This window comes from Vulpes vulpes, chromosome 7, assembly GCF_048418805.1.
Source record: "Vulpes vulpes isolate BD-2025 chromosome 7, VulVul3, whole genome shotgun sequence".
NCBI lineage: Eukaryota > Metazoa > Chordata > Mammalia > Carnivora > Canidae > Vulpes > Vulpes vulpes.
In genome coordinates, this window is record NC_132786.1 from 2,004,427 (window position 1) to 2,025,684 (window position 21,258).

At 57.2% G+C, this 21,258-nt stretch overlaps 1 protein-coding gene across 1 annotated transcript; it reads left to right on the forward strand.

The window, feature by feature from the left end:
* Positions 1-588: 588 nt before the first annotated feature.
* Positions 589-20,539, forward strand: PDIA4 (protein disulfide isomerase family A member 4). The gene is made up of 10 exons (XM_072762788.1): positions 589-834; positions 7,003-7,180; positions 8,203-8,408; positions 10,584-10,722; positions 13,109-13,314; positions 13,426-13,584; positions 15,966-16,117; positions 18,970-19,126; positions 19,471-19,704; positions 19,902-20,539. The coding sequence occupies exons 1-10, from the start codon at positions 756-758 to the stop codon at positions 20,315-20,317; spliced, it is 1,926 nt and encodes a 641-aa protein (XP_072618889.1). The 5' UTR covers positions 589-755; the 3' UTR covers positions 20,318-20,539.
* The last annotated feature ends 719 nt before the right edge of the window (positions 20,540-21,258 follow it).

Consider the following 21,258-nt stretch of genomic DNA (forward strand, 5'->3'; position numbering starts at 1 on the left):
AGTTTAGACAAGCAACCGAGGGTCTGTTCATAGGTGAAGCCGTGGAGAGCGGCTCACAGAACCCTTAGGTCTGGATGCACCTTACTGCACACGCATCCCCACCCCCAAGGCCAGGGAAGAAATGCAAACTTTTATTTGCTCAAACCCACACAGAACCCACAAAGCAGACTCAGGATCCGCGTCGTCTTCTTTTCCCTTTAACAGAACCCGCTCAGGCCCCTCTGCCGCCTGGGCCTGCGGCCTCCCCACACCGGCCCAGCGGCAAACGCGCACTTGGCTCCCACGCCCGCCTCCCCTAAGAACACGTGTTCTTCCCGCCCAGCTCCGAGGCGGCCTGCGGAGTCCAGCCCCGCCCCCGCCCCGCCCCGCCCCGCGGCCAATCGCGTCCCAGGGCCCGCCCCGCCGGCCAATCGCGTCCCAGGGCCCGCCCCGCCGGCCAATCGCGTCCCAGGGCCCCGCCCCGCCCCCGGCCCGGGCCCGGCCGCCGCCTCCGGGCCTCCTCCCTCCCGGCGTCCGCCCGTGCGCTCGGGGCCAACCGGGTGGCAGCCGCGGATTGGTGGCTGCGGCGCGGCCAATCGCAAGGGGGCACCTCACGTTAGGGCTCCGGCCTTAAGCGCGCGGCGGCCGCGGAGGGCGGCGACCGAGGCGCACGCGGCCCGCGCCCCAGGGCGGCGGGGATTGGCCGGCCCGAGGCTTGCCCGCCCCCGCGCGCGCCGGCGAGGCTTCCCGAGGTCCGCGGAGGCCGCGCTGCCGCCATGAGGCCCCGGACGGCCTGGCTGCTGCTGCTGCTCCTGGCGCTGGCGCACCTGCTGGCCGCCGCGGGCCCCGACGGAGGTGAGCGGCCGGCGGGCTCCGGGACACGTGCTGGCGCGTGGGGGCTCGGGGCCCGGGGCGGGGGCGGCGGGGGCGGCCTCCCCGGCAGCAGCTGCCCCTCGGCCCTGCCAGGGTCGCTCGGGCGCGGGCCCGGCCTGCGGGCGAGCGCGGCGGCGGCGGGGCCTGCGGGGGCGGCGGCGAGGCCCGGGCCGAGCTCCCCGGACGCGCCGCCCGCCGCCCGCCGCCAGCGCCCCTTTAGAGCGGGCCCCGTAGGCCCGGCGGGAGCGCGCTCGGGGGCGTTGGGCTCAGGGACGGCGGCCGCGGGCCGGCTCGCATCTGCCCGAGGCCGCAGGCTGCGCCCGGTCTGCCGGGGTCCCGCCCGCCCCTCCCCGCTGCGGGAGGGCGCCAGGCACCTGCTGGTCGCGGCGGCCCAGGGCCCTGGAGAAGAGCCAGCTGCAGACGCGGCGTCCAGAGCCTGTTGATGAGCAGGAAGCCCTCCTGGAGAAAGGGTGCTGCTCCCAGACGGCGGGCCTCTTCCTCCCCGGCCTCCCCGACCACCGATTCTTCCCGGCCGCTTTGTGCCATAGAAATAAACTCCCCCGTCGAGTACTGGTGTGTAGGGCAAGTGCGAACTTTATACTCTATCAAACAGGTTGAGTAACTTGGGGGGATGGGGGGGCCACCAATTCAAGCCTTCGCCCAAATAGGGAAGTAAGAACCCCGCTGGGTGATACAGACACCTGCGGAGAGCGAGTGGAAAGCAGCGTGGCCTTCAAGTGAGACTTGAGACCTTCATGAAACACGAAGGCCCAAAAAATATACCAAAGGAGGCTTCCGGGGGTGCGGGGCCTGAAATCCGCGTTGTAAACATCTACTTCCCTGATACCTGTGCAAGTCACGCTTTGGGGGACTTACGTGAAAGTTCCAGGACCAGTGGGGTTGGAGGGTCTTTTTTTGGAACGTGGCTAAAAAGCAAAATAGTTTTGTTGTCTTGATTTTGATCCAGTGATTTTTTTTTTTAAGATTTATTTATTTATTTATTTATGATAGAGAGGCAGAGACACAAGAGGAGGGGGAAGCAGTCCCCTCGTGGGACTTAACCTCCAGTCTCTGGGCCAACGGGCAGGCACCAAACCACTGAGCCACCCAGGGATCCCCGATCCAGTGATTCTTAAGAGGCCTGAGAGAGTGGTGAACTCAGGTGGACACCAAGGGTTGTTATTAGGACCAGCAGGTTTATTGTTTGGGTGACAGATCACTAATGCCATGAAGACCCTGAGAAGCAATTGCCTCTAGGGTGAGCCCAGGAATCTCTGGGGTTGTCATGCTCAAGGGCACTATCCTCTGGTGAGGTTGGTGCATGGTCGGGGGTGGAAGCAGCTCCTAGTCCCTACCTTGACCCTTCCCCCATCCCTGAGGACATCCCTTACCCTTCTCTCTCACAGGTAAACTTGTCCTGCCGATTTATTTTGGGCCCACATTTCTCTCTACCTCCGCTGTTCCAAGTCTTCAGGTTTTGTTTTTGTTTTGTCTCTCTTATATTTCAGATTCAAACAGCACAGTGCTGTCTAGGCCCCAAAAGACAACCACCCCACACCACCACCACCACCACCAAGAATATGGTCACTAAATAGAGCTTAAGCTCTGGCGGTGCAAGCCTTAGGTGTGGTGTCTCAGGTTAGAAATCACCTGTACGTTTCACATTTTTCCAGCCAAAATAGTGAGAGAAAATACTTTGATGCTAGTTATTGCCTGTTTTTTTGTTTATTATTTTTTGTTTTTTTAATTTATTTTTAAGATTTTATTTAGGGCAGCCCAGGTGGCTCAGTGGTTTAGCTCCGACTTTGGCCCAGGATGTGATCCTGGAAATCCAGGATCGAGTCCCACGTCGGGCTCCCTGCCATGAAGCCTGCTTCTCCCTCTCCCTCTTCTCAGGGTACCCAGGCTGCCCTGTTGCCTGTTTTTAGCTGGAATTGGCATAGACTTAAAAGTTAAGTGGAGAGATGCCTGGGTGGCTCAGCGGTTGAGCATCTGCCTTGGGCCCAGGGCGTGATCCTGGAGACCTGGGATCGAGTCCCGCATCGGGCTCCCTGCATGGAGCCTGCTTCTCCCTCTGCCTGTGTCTCTGCCTCTCTCTCTCTCTCTCTCTGTGTCTCTCATGCATAAATAAATAAAATATTTTAAAAAGTTAGGTGGAAATCCCCTTGTGTGGGTGCTAAAGAACTGTTCGCTGCCTCTCTTCATTCCTGAGAAGTGATTATCAAATGATTCCACCTAAAGCCTTGGGCCTATTAGGAAGAAAAGAGGTGACAATGAGCCAGAGCAGTGAAGTGGTCAGGACCCTCCACTAACTAGTTTCTTGATCCTTTGGCAGGTGACTAACATGCTCGGTGCCTTAGTTTCCTTGTCTGTAAAGTGCATGTAATGTTTCCCCGACGAGGGATCCCTGGGTGGTGCAGCGGTTTGGCGCCTGCCTTTGGCCCAGGTCGCGATCCTGGAGACCCGGGATCAAGTCCCACGTCGGGCTCCTGGTGCATGGAGCCTGCTTCTCCCTCTGCCTGTGTGTCTGCCTCTCTCTCTCTCTCTGTGACTATCACAAATAAATAAAAATTTAAAAAAAAAATGTTTCCCCGACGGGTAAGAGAACGTGTGTAAGAGCTCAGCACAGTGCCTGGCCCTTTGCAGACATCAGCTGTAGTGATCTGTCTGATAACGAATTTCTTTTTCCATGTTTAATGTCCACTTCAGTATTGACCTGATGCTAGAATTTATCGAGCCGTTCCGGGCACTTCTCTGGCAGGGACCGAAGAGGGAGGATAGTGAGGATGTCTTGAAAGGAGCTGCCTGTGTGCAGGCTGGGCAGGGCTCCAGGGTTGTCGTCGGATGTACCGTTGGGAGTGGACAGGGATCGCAGAGGCCTGGGGCCCCCACTCCGGAATGGCCTTACCACGTGGGCTAAGCAATGTGGAGGTGATGTGAGGCTTCATCGGCCGGGTGCTGGGGAGAGTGGCACCCATCCAGAAGATGCTAGAAGGCTTTGGGGATCTTTTCTCTCCTAGAATGTCCAGTCATAAAAGTGAAAAAGTGGGCTCCCTACTACCGTGTGGGATGTTTTCTTTGCAGGGATGTGTGGGTTTCTAGTAGGTTAGGAACATAGAGCCACCGGCCTCTCAGATTGCAGGAGGTTCAGGCCTGGGGTTGTCTGCAGGCTGGCAAGGACTTGGAAAGGTAGGGACCTGCCTTAATGCATTTGGGAGTCTTTCACTATGTAGGGAATTTTCTGTCATTTTTGTTTGTTATCTTTTAAAAGAAGTATCAAGGGCAGCCCCTGGTGGCTCAGCGGTTTAGCACCGCCTTTGGCCTGGGGCATAATCCTGGAGACCTGGGATGGAGTCCCACATCAGGCTCCCTGCATGGAGCCTTCTTCTCCCGCTGCCTCTCTCTCTGTGTTTCTCATGAATAAATAAATAAAATATTATAAATAAATAAATAATCAAGAAATGAGTTCAGTCTTAGGAACTCTTGTCCCGTGGTAGTTTGGGGACCCCCACTGAATCACAAGGACTGTCCCTGGTGGTGCTCCAGGCCGTGTCAGGCTGAGCATCGATAGGAAGGCACCCTTGCCTTAACCTCTTAGTAAAATTCTCCCTATCCCTGTGCTTGGCGTGGGTCGTCGGGCCCCTCTGCCCCCTGGCTGTGCCCTAGCCTAAAGTGCAGATTAGGTTCCCACCTGTCCTGCAGTCTTGCATCTGCCTGCAAGTAAATCTGGTTCCTGTATTGGCCGGAGCGGTCAGGCAGTGAGAGCGGATGCCCTTGGCCCACGAGCCATGCCTGGCTGCCCCCAGCAGGCTCTCTAGCCTGCGTGAAGCATCCGGATCCGAGGCCAGGTGTGGGGTGCCTCCTAGGTCCCTGACCCAAAGCAGAGAACCTGCAGAACATCCTGACGTTGAGTCTGCAGGTTTGCAGCCGTCACATGGGTCGTTTTGAGTGAGACTTTGGAGCCATGGGTGATCAGATTAGCCTTTTGGAAAGCCAGTGTGACTGCTGTACCACAGGCCAGAGCAGGAAAGCTCAACACTCAATTCTTGCCTTGTAGGGTTGTCCTAGGCAGTATTTCCAGAAGAACCTGGAAGCCCTAGCCAGCCAGGGTTAAATTCAGGTTCCCAAGAGTGCTCAGATTCTCGAAGACCTGAGGCTGCAGTGTTGGCTGCCGGTCATCGGGGGAGGCGGACTGCGTTGAGGCCACCAGCCTGGGAGGTGGAGATGGGGCTTGAGCCCGCACTGTCTTCCCCCAGGCCCTGCACTTCTCCATGTCCAGGAAGCCTGATGCCAGTGCTGGCTGGCGGCGGGGCCTCTGCGGGCCTGTCGCCACCTAGAGGCCCTTGTGGGGGGGGGGGGCGTGGGGAGCAGAGGGCCCGAAGGCCCGGGAGCCAAGTAGGTCTGCTTGGTTTGTACTTCTCAGGTTGGTGGCTTCTGTTTTGAGATTTTATTTTTTTATTTATTTATTCATAAGAGACCCAGAGAGAGGCAGAGACACGGGCAGAGGGAGAAGCAGGCTCCCTCTGGGAAGCCCGATGCGGGACCGGATCCCAGGACCCCGGGGTCATGAGCTGAGCCCAAGGCAGGCGCTCAACCACTGAGCCCCCCAGGCACCCCCTGTTTTACAGGCCTTTCTTCCCTCCCCCACAAAGGAGGAGAACTTGTACCCTAAGCTGGAGAGCGAAACGTAGAAGTCAGGAAGAAGCAGCGGGATGTGTAAAGGAACGTGGTTGAGGAAAGTGTGGCTCCTGGTGGATTTTGGTTTGTAATTAATTTGTAAAAAGTTTTTGGTTTGTAATTTTTATGAAAAGAGGCAGAGGTGCCACAGCATCCAGACCAGTTAGTTCCCTGGCCCGTCCCGGCAGCTGTGGGGCCAGCACTGGGTTCGGTGGGGCAGGGCCAAGGTGGGGCAAGTCCCAGAGGTTCCCAGAACCTAAGGCTGACTTGGTCCTCCGCCCCCAGCACAGAACTATCAGAGTTGCTTTATCTCCTGGGAAGCATCTGGGGAAAGAATAATTGGCCCCTTGGCACGATCTGGCTCCAGAGTTAAATCAGTTCTGGGGCTTGCTGTACTTGGCTGCTGTGACAGCAGCGGGAGAAGCTGGTTAATGAGAACTGCAGTCCCAGGGTTCCTTGTCTCCGTCGTCGGACGAGTGAATCAGTGAAACACAGATGATAAGATGAGCAGGTTCTTGTGCTCTGGGAAGAGAGCTGTGCTTCCAGGCAAGGCATTCTCCGAAGGTGCGATTTGTTGTGCTTTATTGACGTACGTTACCCCTGTAAATCTTTAAAATTATTCGTGGGGGGACTCCCACGCTGAGGATTACTGTGGGGTGACTTGATAAGTAACTACAATTTCTCACCCTCTTCCCTCCACGGTGAAACCTGTGGGGCCCTGTTGTAATGCCACCCCCTTTCAGAAGTGGAATGAGTCCAGCCTCCAGAATGTAAAGCCGAGCACAAGTACTTGTGCCCCGTTGGTACTGGTTGGGGGGCCAGGCAGCCATTTGTTCACAGGAAGACTGATGAGGCCCTGTCTGTGGAGAGCATGGTGCCATGAAGAAGGCGTTGGTGACAGCCTGCCCTGGAGCACAGAGGCAGGGTACCCACAGAACGAGGTACCCTAACGCACAAAGCACAGGAGGTGGATAAAGGAGCCTTGCTACAGGGCAGGGGCGAGGCCTGCAAGGCCTGCAGCAGGGTGATACTGGGAGTGGATCGGATCCCAGTGCAGGAGTGACAAGTGATGGTTAGGGTTCTCCCAGCCTGGGCAGGAGGTACCTGGTCCTGTCCTCAAGTCCTGCTGGGCGTTTAAACTTTGAATTCTAGGAGACGCCTGGGTGGCTCAGTGGTTGAGCATCTGCCTTTAGCCCAGGGTGTGATCCCGGGGTCCTGGGATCGAGTCCCACGTCGGGTTCCCAGTGCGGAGCCTGCTTCTCCCTCTGGTTCTCTCTCTGTGTCTCTCATGAATAAATAAATTATTTTTTCTTTAAAGATTTTATTAGAGGCCTGATGTCGCCACCTCGGCTCGTGGTGGCCCTCAGGGACCACTCAGGCCTCGTGGCACGTTTGCCGGGTTTGGGGTTCTAGGAAAGCTTTGAAGGAGGAGAGTCACCAATTTCCTAACCGGTTTGGATGTTTTCCGCTCAGATTCTTCCAATAAAGAAGATGCCATTGAGGATGAAGAGGAGGAGGACGACGACGAGGAAGAGGAGGAGGATGACTTGGAAGTCAAGGAGGAAAATGGTGTCCTGGTCCTGAATGACATGAACTTTGATAACTTTGTGGCTGACAAAGACACGGTGCTGCTGGAGTTTTATGCTCCGTGGTAAGGACTGGGTGAGGGGTCCTCCGTGCCCACGGGCTTGACGACTCACGGTGAGGGTAGCAGGGGGAGTGTGGGTGCAGGAACGCCAGGAGCTCAGCGTCTGGAAGCCGGCCCTCAGAACGCAGCCCCTGGCAGCCTAAGATACAAGTGTGTCTTCGGATAGTTCAGCTGAGGGGTTGGCGTGCTTAACAGTCTGTGACAGCACAGAGACGGGTGTTGGTGACGACCTGTCCCTCGCTGCAGATCCTGCCCTGACCCACCTCGAGGCCATCCTGCCGCCCTGCTCCTGCCAGTTGCTGCCCAGGTGCAGCCTTGGCCTTCGGGTAGTTTCTGGTGTGGAAAGGCACACCGTAGTTAAGATCTGCTTAGTTACTGGACCAGTGCCTGAGGTTCAGGCATGAGGTGGTTTTTTTTTTTTTTTTCTTTTTTTTGGTAGAATATCTAAATTGTCCTTGGAACAGGTCAGTGAGACTATATTACTACGTTGTAGATCCGTATTCTCAAACTTTTTGGCCCTGTGAGTCCAGATTGCTTTTTAGGTGGGTCGTGGCTCTCAGCAGTTACCATATTCAACATCAGAACACGGAGCTTTCTGTATTAACTCCTCTCTCGCCGTAGCCCTCACTTGTTAACATGACATTGTTACACCAACATTGTGGTTGGTCATGTGGCCTCTGGGAGACACCACTGTACGCTCTGAGGGAGTGAGCGAAGAAGACCGGAGAGGCCTTCTGGAAAGAGTTTTTACCTCACAGATGCATCGAGAGGGGTCCCTGGACAAACTTTAAAGCTTCCGGACAAAAGCACTGGGGTTTGGAAGCGTGAGCCCAGGCCAGAGCTGGAATTCCGGCCTGCATGTGTCTGACTCCAGCCACCTTGGCTTCCTCACTGTGATACCTTGTGTGTCTCCTCTTACTTGCGATCATCCGGGTCCCCATGCCCCCGTCCAGAGGTACACTGCTGGATGTCAGTCCCCATGGGTACAGTTAACCTGCTTCTTCTTCCCTAAATCTCATTCTCAGGTGTGGACACTGCAAGCAGTTTGCTCCGGAATATGAAAAAATTGCCAGCACCTTGAAGGAGAACGACCCTCCCATTCCTGTGGCCAAGATCGACGCAACCTCGGAGTCCGCGCTGGCTGGCAGGTTTGGTGTGAGCGGCTACCCCACCATCAAGATCCTCAAGAAGGGGCAGGCTGTGGACTATGAGGGCTCCAGGACTCAGGAAGGTGAGTGGAGCCTGCACTCATGGAGGAGGGTGGGCCAGGCCTCTCTTTTCAAAAGAAAAGTTAAGGGAGGTGGTTTGGATAATAGGACAAGTTGAGTGGGCCGGGAGTGGTCCCAGGAGCACCAGCTTCTGGCAGTGCTCCCTGCTGGAGCATTCCAGGTAACCGAGATCAAAGTAACCTCATCCGATCCCTGGGTGGCACAGCGGTTTGGCGCCTGCCTTTGGCCCAGGGCGCGATCCTGGAGACCCGGGATCGAATCCCACATCGGGCTCCCGGTGCATGGAGCCTGCTTCTCCCTCCGCCTGTGTCTCTGCCTCTCTCTCTCTCTCTCTCTGTGACTATCGTAAATAAATAAAAATTTTAAAAAAATTAAAAAAAAAAAAAGTAACCTCATCCAGGGGTAGGAAGGGTGTCTTCCCATTTCAGACCATGAAAGTCAAGATCTGGAGCCCGTGTGTTGGCATGGCACGAGGCCACGGTTCCCGGCGGGGCTCTAGAGCAGTGCTTCTCAATGTCGACCTTCCATCAGAGTCACTTGATGGGCTTCCGAAGCCAAGGCTGAGCCCCATCCCCAGGCTCCCAGTTCCCTGAGTTTCAGGTCAGGTTTGCTGATTAGCATTTCTTACAGACTCCCGGGGCTTAACTGAAGCCATGAGTCCAGAGCCCCAGGTTGAGAACCACCAGTGTGACGAGCCAGGCAGTTGTCCAAAACCAGGCCTGATGGGTCCCTACCCGACTTAAATTAGGCACAACATTAATTTTTTTTTAATGAACGAACAGATAAAATTGTGATATCTTTGTCTTCTCTCTTAATCTCTAGGAAAAGACCCCATCGTGTTACAGTTTCCACTCCCAGTGTGGCATAGTGGACGTAGAAGTGACTAGGACCACAGCCAGGACACAGTCCCTGTGTGTCCCAGACACGCGGTGGCCCCTTGCCTGGGTTCCTCATTTGAGGAAGAGGTAGTCACTGGGATCTGATCTGAGTCCCTTTGAGCTGGTAGGGGGCCTCTCCTCTGATCCTCTGAGGATCCTGCCCACTGCTGGTGCACAAAGGAAACCTCAGAGCCATTGACACTTGCTTTCGCATCATGTTTGTCTGTCTTCTGACTAGATCATCCGCTTACGTGCTTCAGAATTCTCAGCGGTAGTTGAGGAATAGTGTTTCCACCCTGACCCTGGCTGTCCAGCTCCCTTCCGGGAAGCCAGCTCGTGTAACAAGTTCCTGTGTCCTTCAGAGACACAGACACAGGAGAGCAGCATGTGTGTGTGGGTTTAATTTCTCCCAGTTGTTAGCATATCCCCAACACCACCTGCACCTTTATGTTGTGCTTCATCAATGATGTCTTAGCCATGTCCTTCCTGTTTCAAAGTGAGCAGGCTTGTGTGTGTGGAGGTCCGTGCCTCACGTTTGACCGTTAGACGTGTGAGGCCAGCTTGGCACCTCGAGAGCAGTGTTCGCCAAAGGGGGCTCCTTGGGCCACTGGCCTCCCTGACGTTGATGAGCTCAGGGCTTTGGGTGGGGCCTGGGAGACAAGGGGCCCATGCCGTGGAGGTGCTGCTGTGCACACTGATCTGAGAACCACTTAGATCTAGCTACTTGGCGATTCCACAGCAGAATGAAAAAAGAAGAAAAAAGAAAAACATCGAATTTGCCACCGCTGTCCCAAGAGCCACTTGGAAGGTCCTTGTAGGAGCGTGTCCTGAGCCTACTCCCATCATTGAGCCCATCTCTGGGGACGGGGCCACCACCCTCCCCGTGCTGCCAATGCAGCCTGAGCGGCAGGGGAGGTGCTGCTTCTCTGCATTTTTCTTGAGTTTTGGGTACACGTCATGACGTGTGACCTGCTGGTGCTAGATGTGCATGACTTGACGCATGGGTCTTTTGTACCTGGGGAGGGGACGCCCTTGAGACTATCCACAACGTGTGGTCACGCGTGGTCGGACTCGGGGAGCTTGCAGTTAGCACCGCAGTCCAGCAGAAAGTGTCTCTCTCATCAGCTTGGTCTTGGGCTGTCAGAGGAGTTGCTGGGCAATGGGAAGAGGAACAGTGGACCCTCAACCCTGAACTCTGGCCTCAAGCTGCAGAGCAGCACTGGCTAGAGCTGCAGCTGCGTTTTAGGAAATCCAACGTTTCCCGTCTACCTGTGCTCACGCTTGTTTGGTTTGTTTCAGAAATCGTTGCCAAGGTCAAAGAGGTCTCCCAGCCCAACTGGATGCCTCCCCCAGAAGTCACTCTTGTGCTGACCAAAGAGAACTTTGATGACGTGGTTAACGACGCAGACATCATTCTGGTGGAGTTCTATGCCCCATGGTAAGATGGTGTCTATCTCCTGTAGTTCAGATTTTGATGAGGCCCGTCGCGCGTTTGGTACCACCCAAGCCATGCAGTGGGGGTATCAGAGACCCCTGCAGGTGAGGCCAAGCCAGAGAACAAGGGGGTGCCCAGTCCTCGGCACGCATGAAGGCTGACTTGGCTGCTGAGTGTTCCAGGGGGTGGGCGAGGTAGGCCTAGGCCTGTACAATGTGAGGTAACACATCTGTAGGACATATGGGACAGTGGGCCGGTGGTGGCAGCTGGTGGCCTTGGGCTGCCCGTTCTAGGCTTGCTTCTTCATGAGGTATCTGAGCAGTGGGGTTTTTTTGTTTGTTTGTTTTTTGTTTTATTTATTCATGAAAGACGCAGAGAGAGAGGCAGAGACCCAGGCAGAGGGAGAAGCAGGCTCCACGCGAGGAGCCGGATGGGGGACTCGATCCCGGAACCCGGGGTCATGCCCTGGGCTGAAGGGGGTGCTAAACCGCTGAGCCCCCCCGGGGGTCCCTGACCGGTGGTTTTATCTGTCTTCACCTCTGCTTCAGGGCAGAGATGTTCGTGTGCCCAAGCGAATCTTGGACGATGACCCTCCTCCACCTTGCCTCACGCTCCAGACTCACATTGGAGCCTCTGGGTCCCCACAGCTGTCCTGCCTCTGTGTCCTCCTCTCACCCTGTCTCCTTTAGTGTCTCGCCCCCAAGTCCCCCAAGTCCTCCTTTGCAGCCAGGCCTCTTGACGCTGCCAGGCTCCCTCCCCACCCCTGACCTCAGGGCCTCAGCTCTTGCAGGGGAGGGGCAGCAGAGCCTGGCCGCTGGGGGCCGTGGCCCCGGGATAGGGGCTGGGATTGAAGCCTACTGCCTGTCAGGAAAGAGGAAGCCCTGGCTCTGCAGAGGAATTGGGCGTAGGAGGGACATGGCCTGCGTGGCCACAGCATGGACAGGAAGCAGCCAGTTCAGCCCCCGGATAGTAGGAGCAGAGGTGATCAGAGGGGAACCGGGCAGGGGCAGGAAGGAGGGGGGCAGGGGACCTGCATGTAGGAAGGAAGATGCCAGGAAGAAAGGCAGCGCGGGGGAGAGGTGGCTGCCCCGGGTGCCGCGGTTCTCGGCCTTTGTGAGGAGAGGACGGAGGGCCGTGGGCAGCTGGCGACTGAGCAAAGCCAGTGTGTCCAAGGGAGATGGGAGCGCAGTGGCCGGTGCTCTGGGGGGGCCGTCAGCCTGCCCGAGGGCCCCTCCACCTGTAAATTCGTCCTGGCTCAGCCAGGGGTTCTGGTTCTGGAGCAAGCCTGCTGTGTGTCAGGGCGTGCCGTGCAGGCAGGGTCAGGGATGCGACCACAGGGCTCCGGACCCCTGCGGCCCAAGGCGCTGCCCTTGGCCATCGTGGGGTGTGCACATGCGCAGAGAGGACAGGCGGGCGGTGGGAGGGGGGACCCCTGGTGCGCGTGGAAGGGGGGGCCGGGGGCCCGGGAGGTGGTGAGGGTGTTGGAGGAGGCTGCAACAGGGCTGCCTCACGGTGGGGTGTGGACTCTAAGTCGTGCTTGCCCAGAGCTGGGTTCAGCACGCCGCCGGCTCCCGTCGCTAGCTCAGCGAGCGTGTGGAGAGCGAGTTCACCTTGTCTCTGATGCCGCAGGAGCAGTGACCTGCAGAGGTTTATGTGCTGTAGGGTGCGGCCTGGAGGTGTCCTCAGGGCCCTGACAAGGCCTGCTTCGTTCAGCTCGGGCCTCAGGGCCTCTGACTGGCAGGGCACTCGCCCGGTGTGGCCCGTGAGTTCTTAGGGTACAGACGGGCTGTCCTAAAGGTGTCTCCGGTCCCGGTTCCCTTGGCTCAGGCCCACCGTCTCCTGCCCTGGTTGGTCGCTGTTGATCTTTGTTCCGTCCTCGTGCTTTTCTTAGGTTGTAACTCGGCTCCCGCATCTCTCCCCTTGCCCACCTTTGAAGGGAGCACGTCCACTTCCTCCCTGTGTCTCGTGTCCCAGGTCAGCTGTCCCATCTGGCAGGAAGGCCATCCCTCACTCGTGTCCTTGCCTGTGCCCACTCCCAACGCAGAGAATCTCCATTCTTAGGATGTTGTGTGTCGTAGCTTTTCCCACGCCCACCCTGTGCTCCAGTCACACCCCTGCCTGTGTCGTGTGCGTGGGTGTCCTGCGCGTGTGTGTGTGTGTGTGTCCCCGCACGTGCCCATGTGCATCCTCCCACTGTGAGTAGCACTGGTGCGGTGGTGTCATGCCTCCACAGGGGCCTGGCTCCACGCCCTCAGCTTGGAGGCATTGGGAGGTTTGCTGGATCTAGCTGACTTGCCCGGGAGCACAGGCTGGGTTTCTGTGTGTCCCTCGGCTAGGAGCCTGTGTCCACGCTGGGACGGGCTCCTCTTAGCCTGGCTGCTGCTTGTAGGTGTGGACACTGCAAGAAGCTGGCCCCCGAGTATGAGAAGGCCGCCAAGGAGCTGAGCAAGCGCTCCCCCCCGATTCCCCTGGCCAAGGTGGACGCCACTGCGGAAACAGACCTGGCCAAGAGGTTCGAGGTCTCTAGCTATCCCACGCTGAAAATCTTCCGCAAGGGGAAGCCTTTCGATTACAACGGGCCACGGGAAAAATACGGTAAGCCACCTCCCAGTCGTACCTCAGTGGGGAGGGAGGAGGCGGGGAGAGCCGTGGGCAGTGTCCTGGGGGGGCCCCGAGCCCCTCCCCAGGCACATGCTTTGCTCCCAGGTATTGTCGACTACATGATCGAGCAGTCTGGGCCGCCCTCCAAGGAGATCATGGCTCTGAAGCAGGTCCAGGAATTCCTCAAGGACGGGGATGATGTCATCATCATTGGGGTCTTTAAAGCGGAGAGCGACCCAGCCTACCAGCAGTACCAGGATGCCGGTGAGTCGTGACTCTCGGGGCTGGACGGGTGATCCCTGCCTCAGCCATCAGATTCCTGGGGTGTCTGCTGCTTCTACGGAGAACTCCTGGGGCCTCGGTGTAGGGGATCGCTCCATGAAGAATTGAGATAGCACCCGGGTAACAGGCTTTCCTTTCTGGGGTTGGGGCCTTGATTACGTGTGGGAGGGACAGGATCCCATACTGAGTAGGCCTCTGAGCAGAGGGCAAGGGCACAATCAGGTTCATCCGAGTGTGTTGTCTCCCTCCCTGTCTTTCCAGGATCCCCTTCCCAGCCCCTCTGCAAGGGGTGGGGTCTCCACCAGAACGTGAGGGTTTCTGAATCAGACTCATGTTCCAAGTCCTGGCTCTGCTAGTTATTAGCATGTGACCATAGGTGGTGACTTGATTTTTTTTTTCTTTTTTTTTAAAATATATTTTATGGGGCGCCGGGGTAGCTTATTCAGTTGAGTGTTTGTCTTCACCTCAGGTCATGACCCCAGGACTCTGAGATCAAGACCCACGTCAGGCTCCCTGCTCAGCAGGCAGCCTGCTTCTCCCTCTCCTCCCCAGTCATGCTCTCTGTTTCAAATAGATAAAATCTTTAACATATATGTGTATATATATTTTATTAAATAATCTACTTTGGAGATCTTTCTACTGCAGGAGGTTGTTACATTGAGACAATGTAGACGAAGTGCCTGGTAACGCCGGCCCAGGAAGTGCTAGTGTTGAGAGGTTGAGAGCCGGAGTCACTGTGCACAGCTGTCAGAGGTGGTGTTCTGTGGGGGCAGGTGGCACTGGCCCCATCCTGAAATCCGTGGTGGTCGGACTTGCTCTCCCAGATGACCCTAGGTTATGAAAGAGAGAGGTTTTCTCTCAGGAACACTGAGGATCCTCTCCGTCCTCGTCAGGTTCTTTCCAGGGTCCCCCATCACCGCACCCCCCCACACACACACCACAGATGGTTCGATTTTCTGCTTTAGAGCAGTAATTACAGTGTTTTAAATGCACGGATTGCCCCTTAGTGCTCATTTGTGTGGCGCAGTTACAGGTGTGCCCATGCCAAGTGCGGGTGACTGTGGCTGAGCTCAGAGGAGAGGTGAACCCCCCAGTGCCGGGGTGGGGGTGCCTCATCTGTCCTTATGGATTAGGTAGCCGTCTTCTCCCTGGAGCTAAACCAGGGGGAGTCTTGCCCAGAGTGATCCCGGCCTCCCTCCGGGTGGCAAGGGAGACCCATGTTTCTGCAGAGCAGGGACTGGGGCCCAGCGGGGGACGGGGGGGGGGGGGGGGGGCACGGGTGCAGTGAATCACTCACACGCCTACAGTCACGTGATTAGCAGGTCTCAGAATTGTGGCTTAAATCTAACTCTAGCTGGTTTTGAGAGCCGCCCCCCAAAGCATGTGGTGTACACTGTCTCAGCCGAGTTTCCTGTAATCCGGTCCAGGCTGGGGGGACACCTTTGACGTCTCAACCAGTGTTGGGATCACAGACTCCGCTCAGAGCAGAGACTGAGGTGTGTTCATTCACCCATGGGATTAGGGCAGGGATGGACAAACTGGCCAGGTTTTGTAGTCTTCCAGGCACGCAGCCACACTTAGCGGCCTACACACTGTCTAGCTGCTTTTACACTACAGTGCCAAGTTGAGTGGTTGGGATGGCATGGCCTGCAAAGCTAAAGATCTTGTCTGGTCCTTTCCAGAAAGTTTGCCAAACCCTGTTCTAGAGTGTCCTCAGGCAGTGGGGTCTCGTCTCGAGATTTAAATAAGATAGCAAAAGAACTGCAGCCCACAAACAGGCCAGCCACCAATCTGAGGAGGAGAGTCTAAACCCTCTCGAAGGGGCTGCGTGTGAAAACTCACCCGCGTGGCGCCCACCTGTTCTCAAAGACTGTCTGCGGCTCTCACGTGCGTCTCAGCATCGGCAACACTAGCTCCTGACAAATGAGCTTGAAGTTGCTCTGTGAACATTCAGTTTGTTTCTTATTTTGTTTTTTGTTTTTTGTTTTTCTTCCTAAAAACAAATTCTAAGGTAGAGGCTCTAAGGTGTTAAACTAACCTCTACCAAGTTGAAAAATCCAAACTTCCTTCAGGTGTTTAAGCTCTGAGTGTCGTCCACGCAGTAATTCATGGTGCCGATCCCTTCCTTCCCCCCTTCCTCCCTGACATGGAGAGGCAGAGACACAGGCAGAGGGAGCAGCAGGCTCTGCCCAGGGCCCCCCCGGGATCACGACCTGAGCTAAAGGCAGATGCTCAGCCACTGAGCCACCTAGGTGCCCGCCAGTCCCCATCTTCGCAGGGCATCAGCTTTGGCCGATGAGTTCAGCCTGGATCAGTGATGCAGGTTAATAAACTGTGTATTTATCGTTCTGTTAAATTCTCAGCGAACAACCTGAGAGAAGATTACAAATTCCACCACACCTTCAGCACTGAAATAGCAAAGTTCTTGAAAGTCTCCTCGGGGAAGTTGGTCGTCATGCAGCCTGAGAAGTTCCAATCCAAGTACGAGCCCAGGAGCAACGTCCTGGACATCCAGGTGAGTGAGGACCCTCGTGGCCACAGCAGCCCCCAGGCTGCTTTTGTGGGTATTTTGGTGGTTTGGTTTGGTTTGGTTTTTTGGTTTTTTGGTTTCTGTTTTTGCTTTTAGTTTGTATTTAAATTGCAGTTAGCATTCGGTGTGACATTAGTGCCGAGTGTATGGAAGGTTCACCGTATTGTACGTGCAGGTTTCTGAGCAGCCTGAGGCTGCTGGGTGAGCCACAGCTGGGGTTCTGGAGCATGGAGGCTTTGCTCCGAGCCTCAGATGTGTGTGGGGTCTGGAGTGCCTTTCCCAGCCCCCTGCCTGGTAAAGGGGCAGGTTCCTGGGAGGCTGAGGACGCCAGAGCAGCCAGCAGGGTGGTCGGTGATTTATTGGGGGGCCTGCCAGAGTGGCTCCCTGTCCTCTCCCCCCGCAGGCAGGTGCCACCCTCCTGGGTGCTCAGCTGCTGTGGCTCTGGCCTCCGTGTCAGGCATTGCCCCTTGGCCGGAACGTTCTCCTGTGTCTGAGCAAGGCCTGCTTGGCCGACAGGGCGGCTCCGGCGCTGAGCTGTGGAGTGATGGCAGGCCTCTGCGGGCAGAGCAGTGGAGCGTGGCCCACGGGTTTGGCCTTCCCTTTTTCTCCCCATGGGCCTATGCCCAGCCTGCATCTTCCAAGCGTGATCTACTCCACTTGAGAAGGGCGGAGGGGGCTTCAGGCCCAGGGCAAGCCTGGATCCAGTTCCGCGTCCTGCGTGCTTCATGGGGCCCTGTGCTTTAGCGAGCAGATTGTCAGGTTCAGAAGAAACCCTCCATCTCCAGGTCAGGGCTTTCCTTTGAGAGAGAGACTGGGATGCAGAGCAGAGAGCTGTGTTGTGTCCCTGGCTCCCACAGCCAGTTAGGAGCAGACCAAGGGGAGGGGCTGGGCTGTGATGTCTCTTGTCCCGTCCAGCTCCTTTTCATCCATAGGTATTGACCTGGGGTCTGGAGATGAGCATGGGGGGCTGCAGACCCCAGGAACCGGGCACCGTTCTGGGTGGTGTGAATGTTCCTGGGAAAGGGGTCTGGAGCTTTCGATAGAATCTTCATAGATTCTGGTCCTTGACCCCAGAAAGGTTAGGGGCCCCTCAGTCTAGTCTGTTACACACGTCACTGCCTTTTCACTTCGTACCTTAAATGGACTGGTATTACTTATGTACCAGCTTGGTCGCAAAAATTATTTAAGATCGCTAAACATTGATACAACACAATAAAATGCAGTTTTTTAAAAACTGGCTGACTCAGTTGGAGGAATGTGTGACTCTTGATCTCGGGGGTCATGAGTTCAAGTCCCATGTTGGGTGTAAAGATTACTTAAAGTATTTTTAAAAAATAAAAAGAAGTGGATTTGGAAATTGGGACAAAGGGAAGTCAAAGGCAGGGTGAGTAAGAAGCAGCCAGCTCTCAGGGCAGCACACGGAGGATCGCCACGACAAGGAAGGAGCTGTTGGCTTGCAGGGTGTGAGGCCCGCTCTGCCCCTGAGTGCAGGTTCGGGCCTGCAGGTGGCAAATGGTCACTTGCAGAGCATATTTGCCCTGGGGTCACTCTGCTTTACTCACTAGTTCACCTTCTGAGTGACATTCGGCCTGGAGGCTGTCAGATGCCCCATGGCCTGCCGGCCTCTTCAGTCCTTTTTCCATCACTTTCCCCCCACCCTCCCCATACCCTGGGACCATCTCCCCTGTGTGGTTGCTGCTGGCTCCTCCCTTGCAACACCTTCCCCCTCCCACCTGGGAAGTGCCGCCATCCTTTAGAGCTGCCTAGGGCCACCTCCCCGTGTCCCACCCCGACGGACCTCAGCCCAGAGTAAAGAGTACGGTGTTCACCAGCCACCTCCTGCTCTGCAGCCTGGGTGGGCGGCTCAGCCTGGCCCTGCCTCACTTTCTTCCCCTGTAACGTGAGATGGCAGTGCCCACCCTTGGGTGCTTGTGGGGCTGGTGTCTGGAGGCTCTGGGTCAGCATCTATCTTAGTGTGAGCCAGGGGCCCCTGCTTGGCCCTTGAGGCGGTCACCCCAGCTCATGTCTCCCAAGCCACTGCCACTGTGTCCAGCTGGTCACAGAAGCTGCATAAATATCTGTCGGGTTCATCTCCTCTGGAAACCCTCAGGAGCCAGCCTTGCTGAGCCTGTCCAAGGACGGCAGCCTGGTGCTAGACCCCTGAGCCCTTGCATGCTGCGCCTCCCGCCCTCCTCTCCAGAGGGGTGGCCTCAGCCGAGCAGCCTCCAGGCCCTGCAGCTGTCTGGCTCCATGGTCCAGCCTGAGATCATAACGGTCGTCGTGAGTGTGGCCTCTCGAGGTGGCCGCTTGCCAGCTGTGTCCCCTGAGCCTCCCTCCCTTCACCTCCTATGCTGTGTGGTTGTCACCGTAAAATGCCCCCCATGGGGCTGTTAGGATCAGATGAGGGGAGATGGATCATCCCACTCAGGTCAACAGTGGGAACAACTGTCCTCTAGAAGCCTGCCTTCTCCCAGCAGTTTTTTTAAAAAACATTCAAAAACGTCTTAAACATTTTAAACATCTTTTTCTTTTAAACATTTTATTTATTCACAAGAGACAGAGAGAAAGGCAGAGGGAGAAGCAGGCTGCATGCAGGGAGCCCTACCGTGACTCGATCCGGGACCCCGGGGTCACGGCCTGGGCTGAAGGCGGCGCTCCACCTCTGAGCCCAGGCCCCGGGTCAGGGCACACGAGGTGCGCAGTGGCCCGGGAAGCTCACCTAGGGGTCACGGAGGAAAGGAGCCCCAAAGGCAAACGGGGTTACGGGGTGCGCAGCCTGCAAACCGCTTCGCCCCGGCCCGCCCTTGGGCCGCGCTCACCTGTGCCGCTCCCCGCAGGGCTCCGCGGACGGCTCGGCCATCAGGGAGCACGTGCTGAAGCACACCTTGCCGCTGGTGGGCCACCGCCGCAGCGCCAATGACGCCAAGCGCTACGCGCGCCGGCCCCTGGTGGTCGTCTACTACGGCGTGGACTTCAGCTTCGACTACAGAGCGGGTGAGAGGCCCTGCGAGGCCGGGCGCCGCGAGGGGCTCCTGCACACGCACACACAGGCGCACGGGCGCTGGCGGGGTCCTGGTCGTGGCTGCGGGGCAGGGCCCCTCCGTGCTGCGGGGCCGCCGCTCCTCCTTCCTTCTCTGGCGGGAGGCTGGGGGGAGGCTGGGGAGGGGCGGCAGGCGGGGCTGCTGGGGCGGGGCTGGGGCCGGGTGGGGGGGCGGGGGCGGGCCCGGCAGTCCCGTTCCCCGTCCCACGTCCCGTCCCACGTCCCGTCCCACGTCCCACGTCCCGTCCCCCGTCCCACGGCGCTCACGGTCACGCTCACGGCGCCCGCCCCGCCCCAGCCACTCAGTTCTGGCGGAACAAGGTGCTGGAGGTGGCCAAGGACTTCCCCGAGTACACGTTCGCCGTGGCCGACGAGGACGACTTCGCGTCGGAGGTGAGGGACCTGGGGCTCAGCGAGAGCGGCGAGGACGTCAACGCCGCCATCCTGGCCGAGGGCGGGCGCAGGTTCGCCATGGAGCCCGACGACTTCGACTCGGACGCCCTCCGCGCGTTCGTCAGAGCGTTCAAGGAAGGTGGGTGCCGGGGCGCCCCGCGGGGACCCGAGGGAGTCTCTCTGGAGCACGCTTCGTGCGCGTGCCAAGCCGCGGACGGCCTCGTGGGAGGGGCGGGAGAGCCGAGAACCCAGGGTGGGCGGTGGCGTGTGTGCGGCCGCGAGTGCGACACCTCGGCCCCCCTCACGCGCTCCCCGGCGCCCGCCCTCCCTCGGCAGGAGCCCTGAAGCCCGTCGTCAAATCCCAGCCGGTGCCCAAGAGCAACAAGGGCCCTGTCAAGGTGGTGGTGGGGAAGACCTTCGACTCCGTGGTGATGGACCCCAACAAGGACGTCCTCATCGAGTTCTACGCCCCCTGGTGCGGGCACTGCAAGCAGCTGGAGCCCGAGTACGCGGCGCTCGGCAAGAAGTACAGGAACCGCAAGAACCTGGTCATCGCCAAGATGGACGCCACGGCCAACGACATCACCAGCGACCGCTACAAAGTCGACGGGTTCCCCACCATCTACTTCGCCCCCAGTGGGGACAAGAAGAACCCCATTAAATTTGAGGACGGAAACAGAGATCTGGAGCACTTGAGCAAGTTCGTAGAAGAACACGCCACGAAACTGAGCAGGACCAGGGAAGAACTCTGAAGGCGCGGGCGGCCCGCGGCGCGCAGGGGGGAGCGCAGGAGGGAGCGCCCGGAGCCGGAGCCGGAGCCCAGCAGCGGGGGCGCTCGGCCGGGGCAGGGTCTCTTGGGGCTTAGGGGTTTTGTACTCTGGTATCTCACCTCACGCTCTGAATACTGAGTAGACAAGAATGACTCCATAGATTAGCCCAGATTTTTACAGAGAATACATCTATTTTTACCATTATTTGGGGTGTGATTTTTTTTTAACCTTCCATTTTCTTTAATATATTTCTTCAAAGCAGATAAGTCGAATCTCTTCTGTGTGAATGGGATTTTTTTTTTCCTTTTAATTTAAAATTTAAAAAACCGTTTGCCAAATCACATTGATTTTTTTTTTTTTTTTTTTTTTTTGGCTTTTTATTCTACCATTGTCTGAGGAATTACTAGCTGAAGAAGAGTTGACTGTCCATGTGCTTTTAGTTTTCATTTCTTCCTGCGTGGCACCAGGAACCATCACCAAACACCCTACCAGGGATGACATTCCAGTGCGACCTCTGAGCCGCCACCCAGTCCCGAGAGCAGAGGCATCTCTGTGGGGGACTGGGTGTGGCCGTGCCTTCTGCATTCAAGCCAAGGACTGCAGGGTGTGGAGCGGCTCCCAGGTCCCCCAGACCCAGGGAGCCGAGTTCCAAGGCTCAGCCTTGGGGCGAGAGCAGCCACCCAGCTGGGTTAGAGAGCCCCACCTCTTCAGAACCAATACTGCCAGAGGAGAGGTGACCTAGGGCACAGGTGGATACTTTAGGATGATGGGAAGATGGGGTAGGCTGTCATGATGGAATAAAACAATTACTGAAAAATAATGTCCATAACTGTGTTAGACAACAACTGCTCCATCCCAGAGCCTGGGTTGAGCTGAGGCCCCGGGCTTGGCGGGGAGGGCTGACTGTCCTGCAGCCACGCGTT

What these genes read in the sequence shown, in the direction of transcription:
- PDIA4 (XM_072762788.1), top strand. Translation starts at nt 756, where the DNA reads ATGAGGCCCCGGACGGCCTGGCTGCTGCTGCTGCTCCTGGCGCTGGCG. An exon ending in CGGGCCACGGGAAAAATACG is followed by an intron (nt 13,315 to 13,425) that starts GTAAGCCACCTC and finishes CTTTGCTCCCAG; the next exon opens with GTATTGTCGACTACATGATC. An exon ending in CGTCAGAGCGTTCAAGGAAG is followed by an intron (nt 19,705 to 19,901) that starts GTGGGTGCCGGG and finishes CTCCCTCGGCAG; the next exon opens with GAGCCCTGAAGCCCGTCGTC.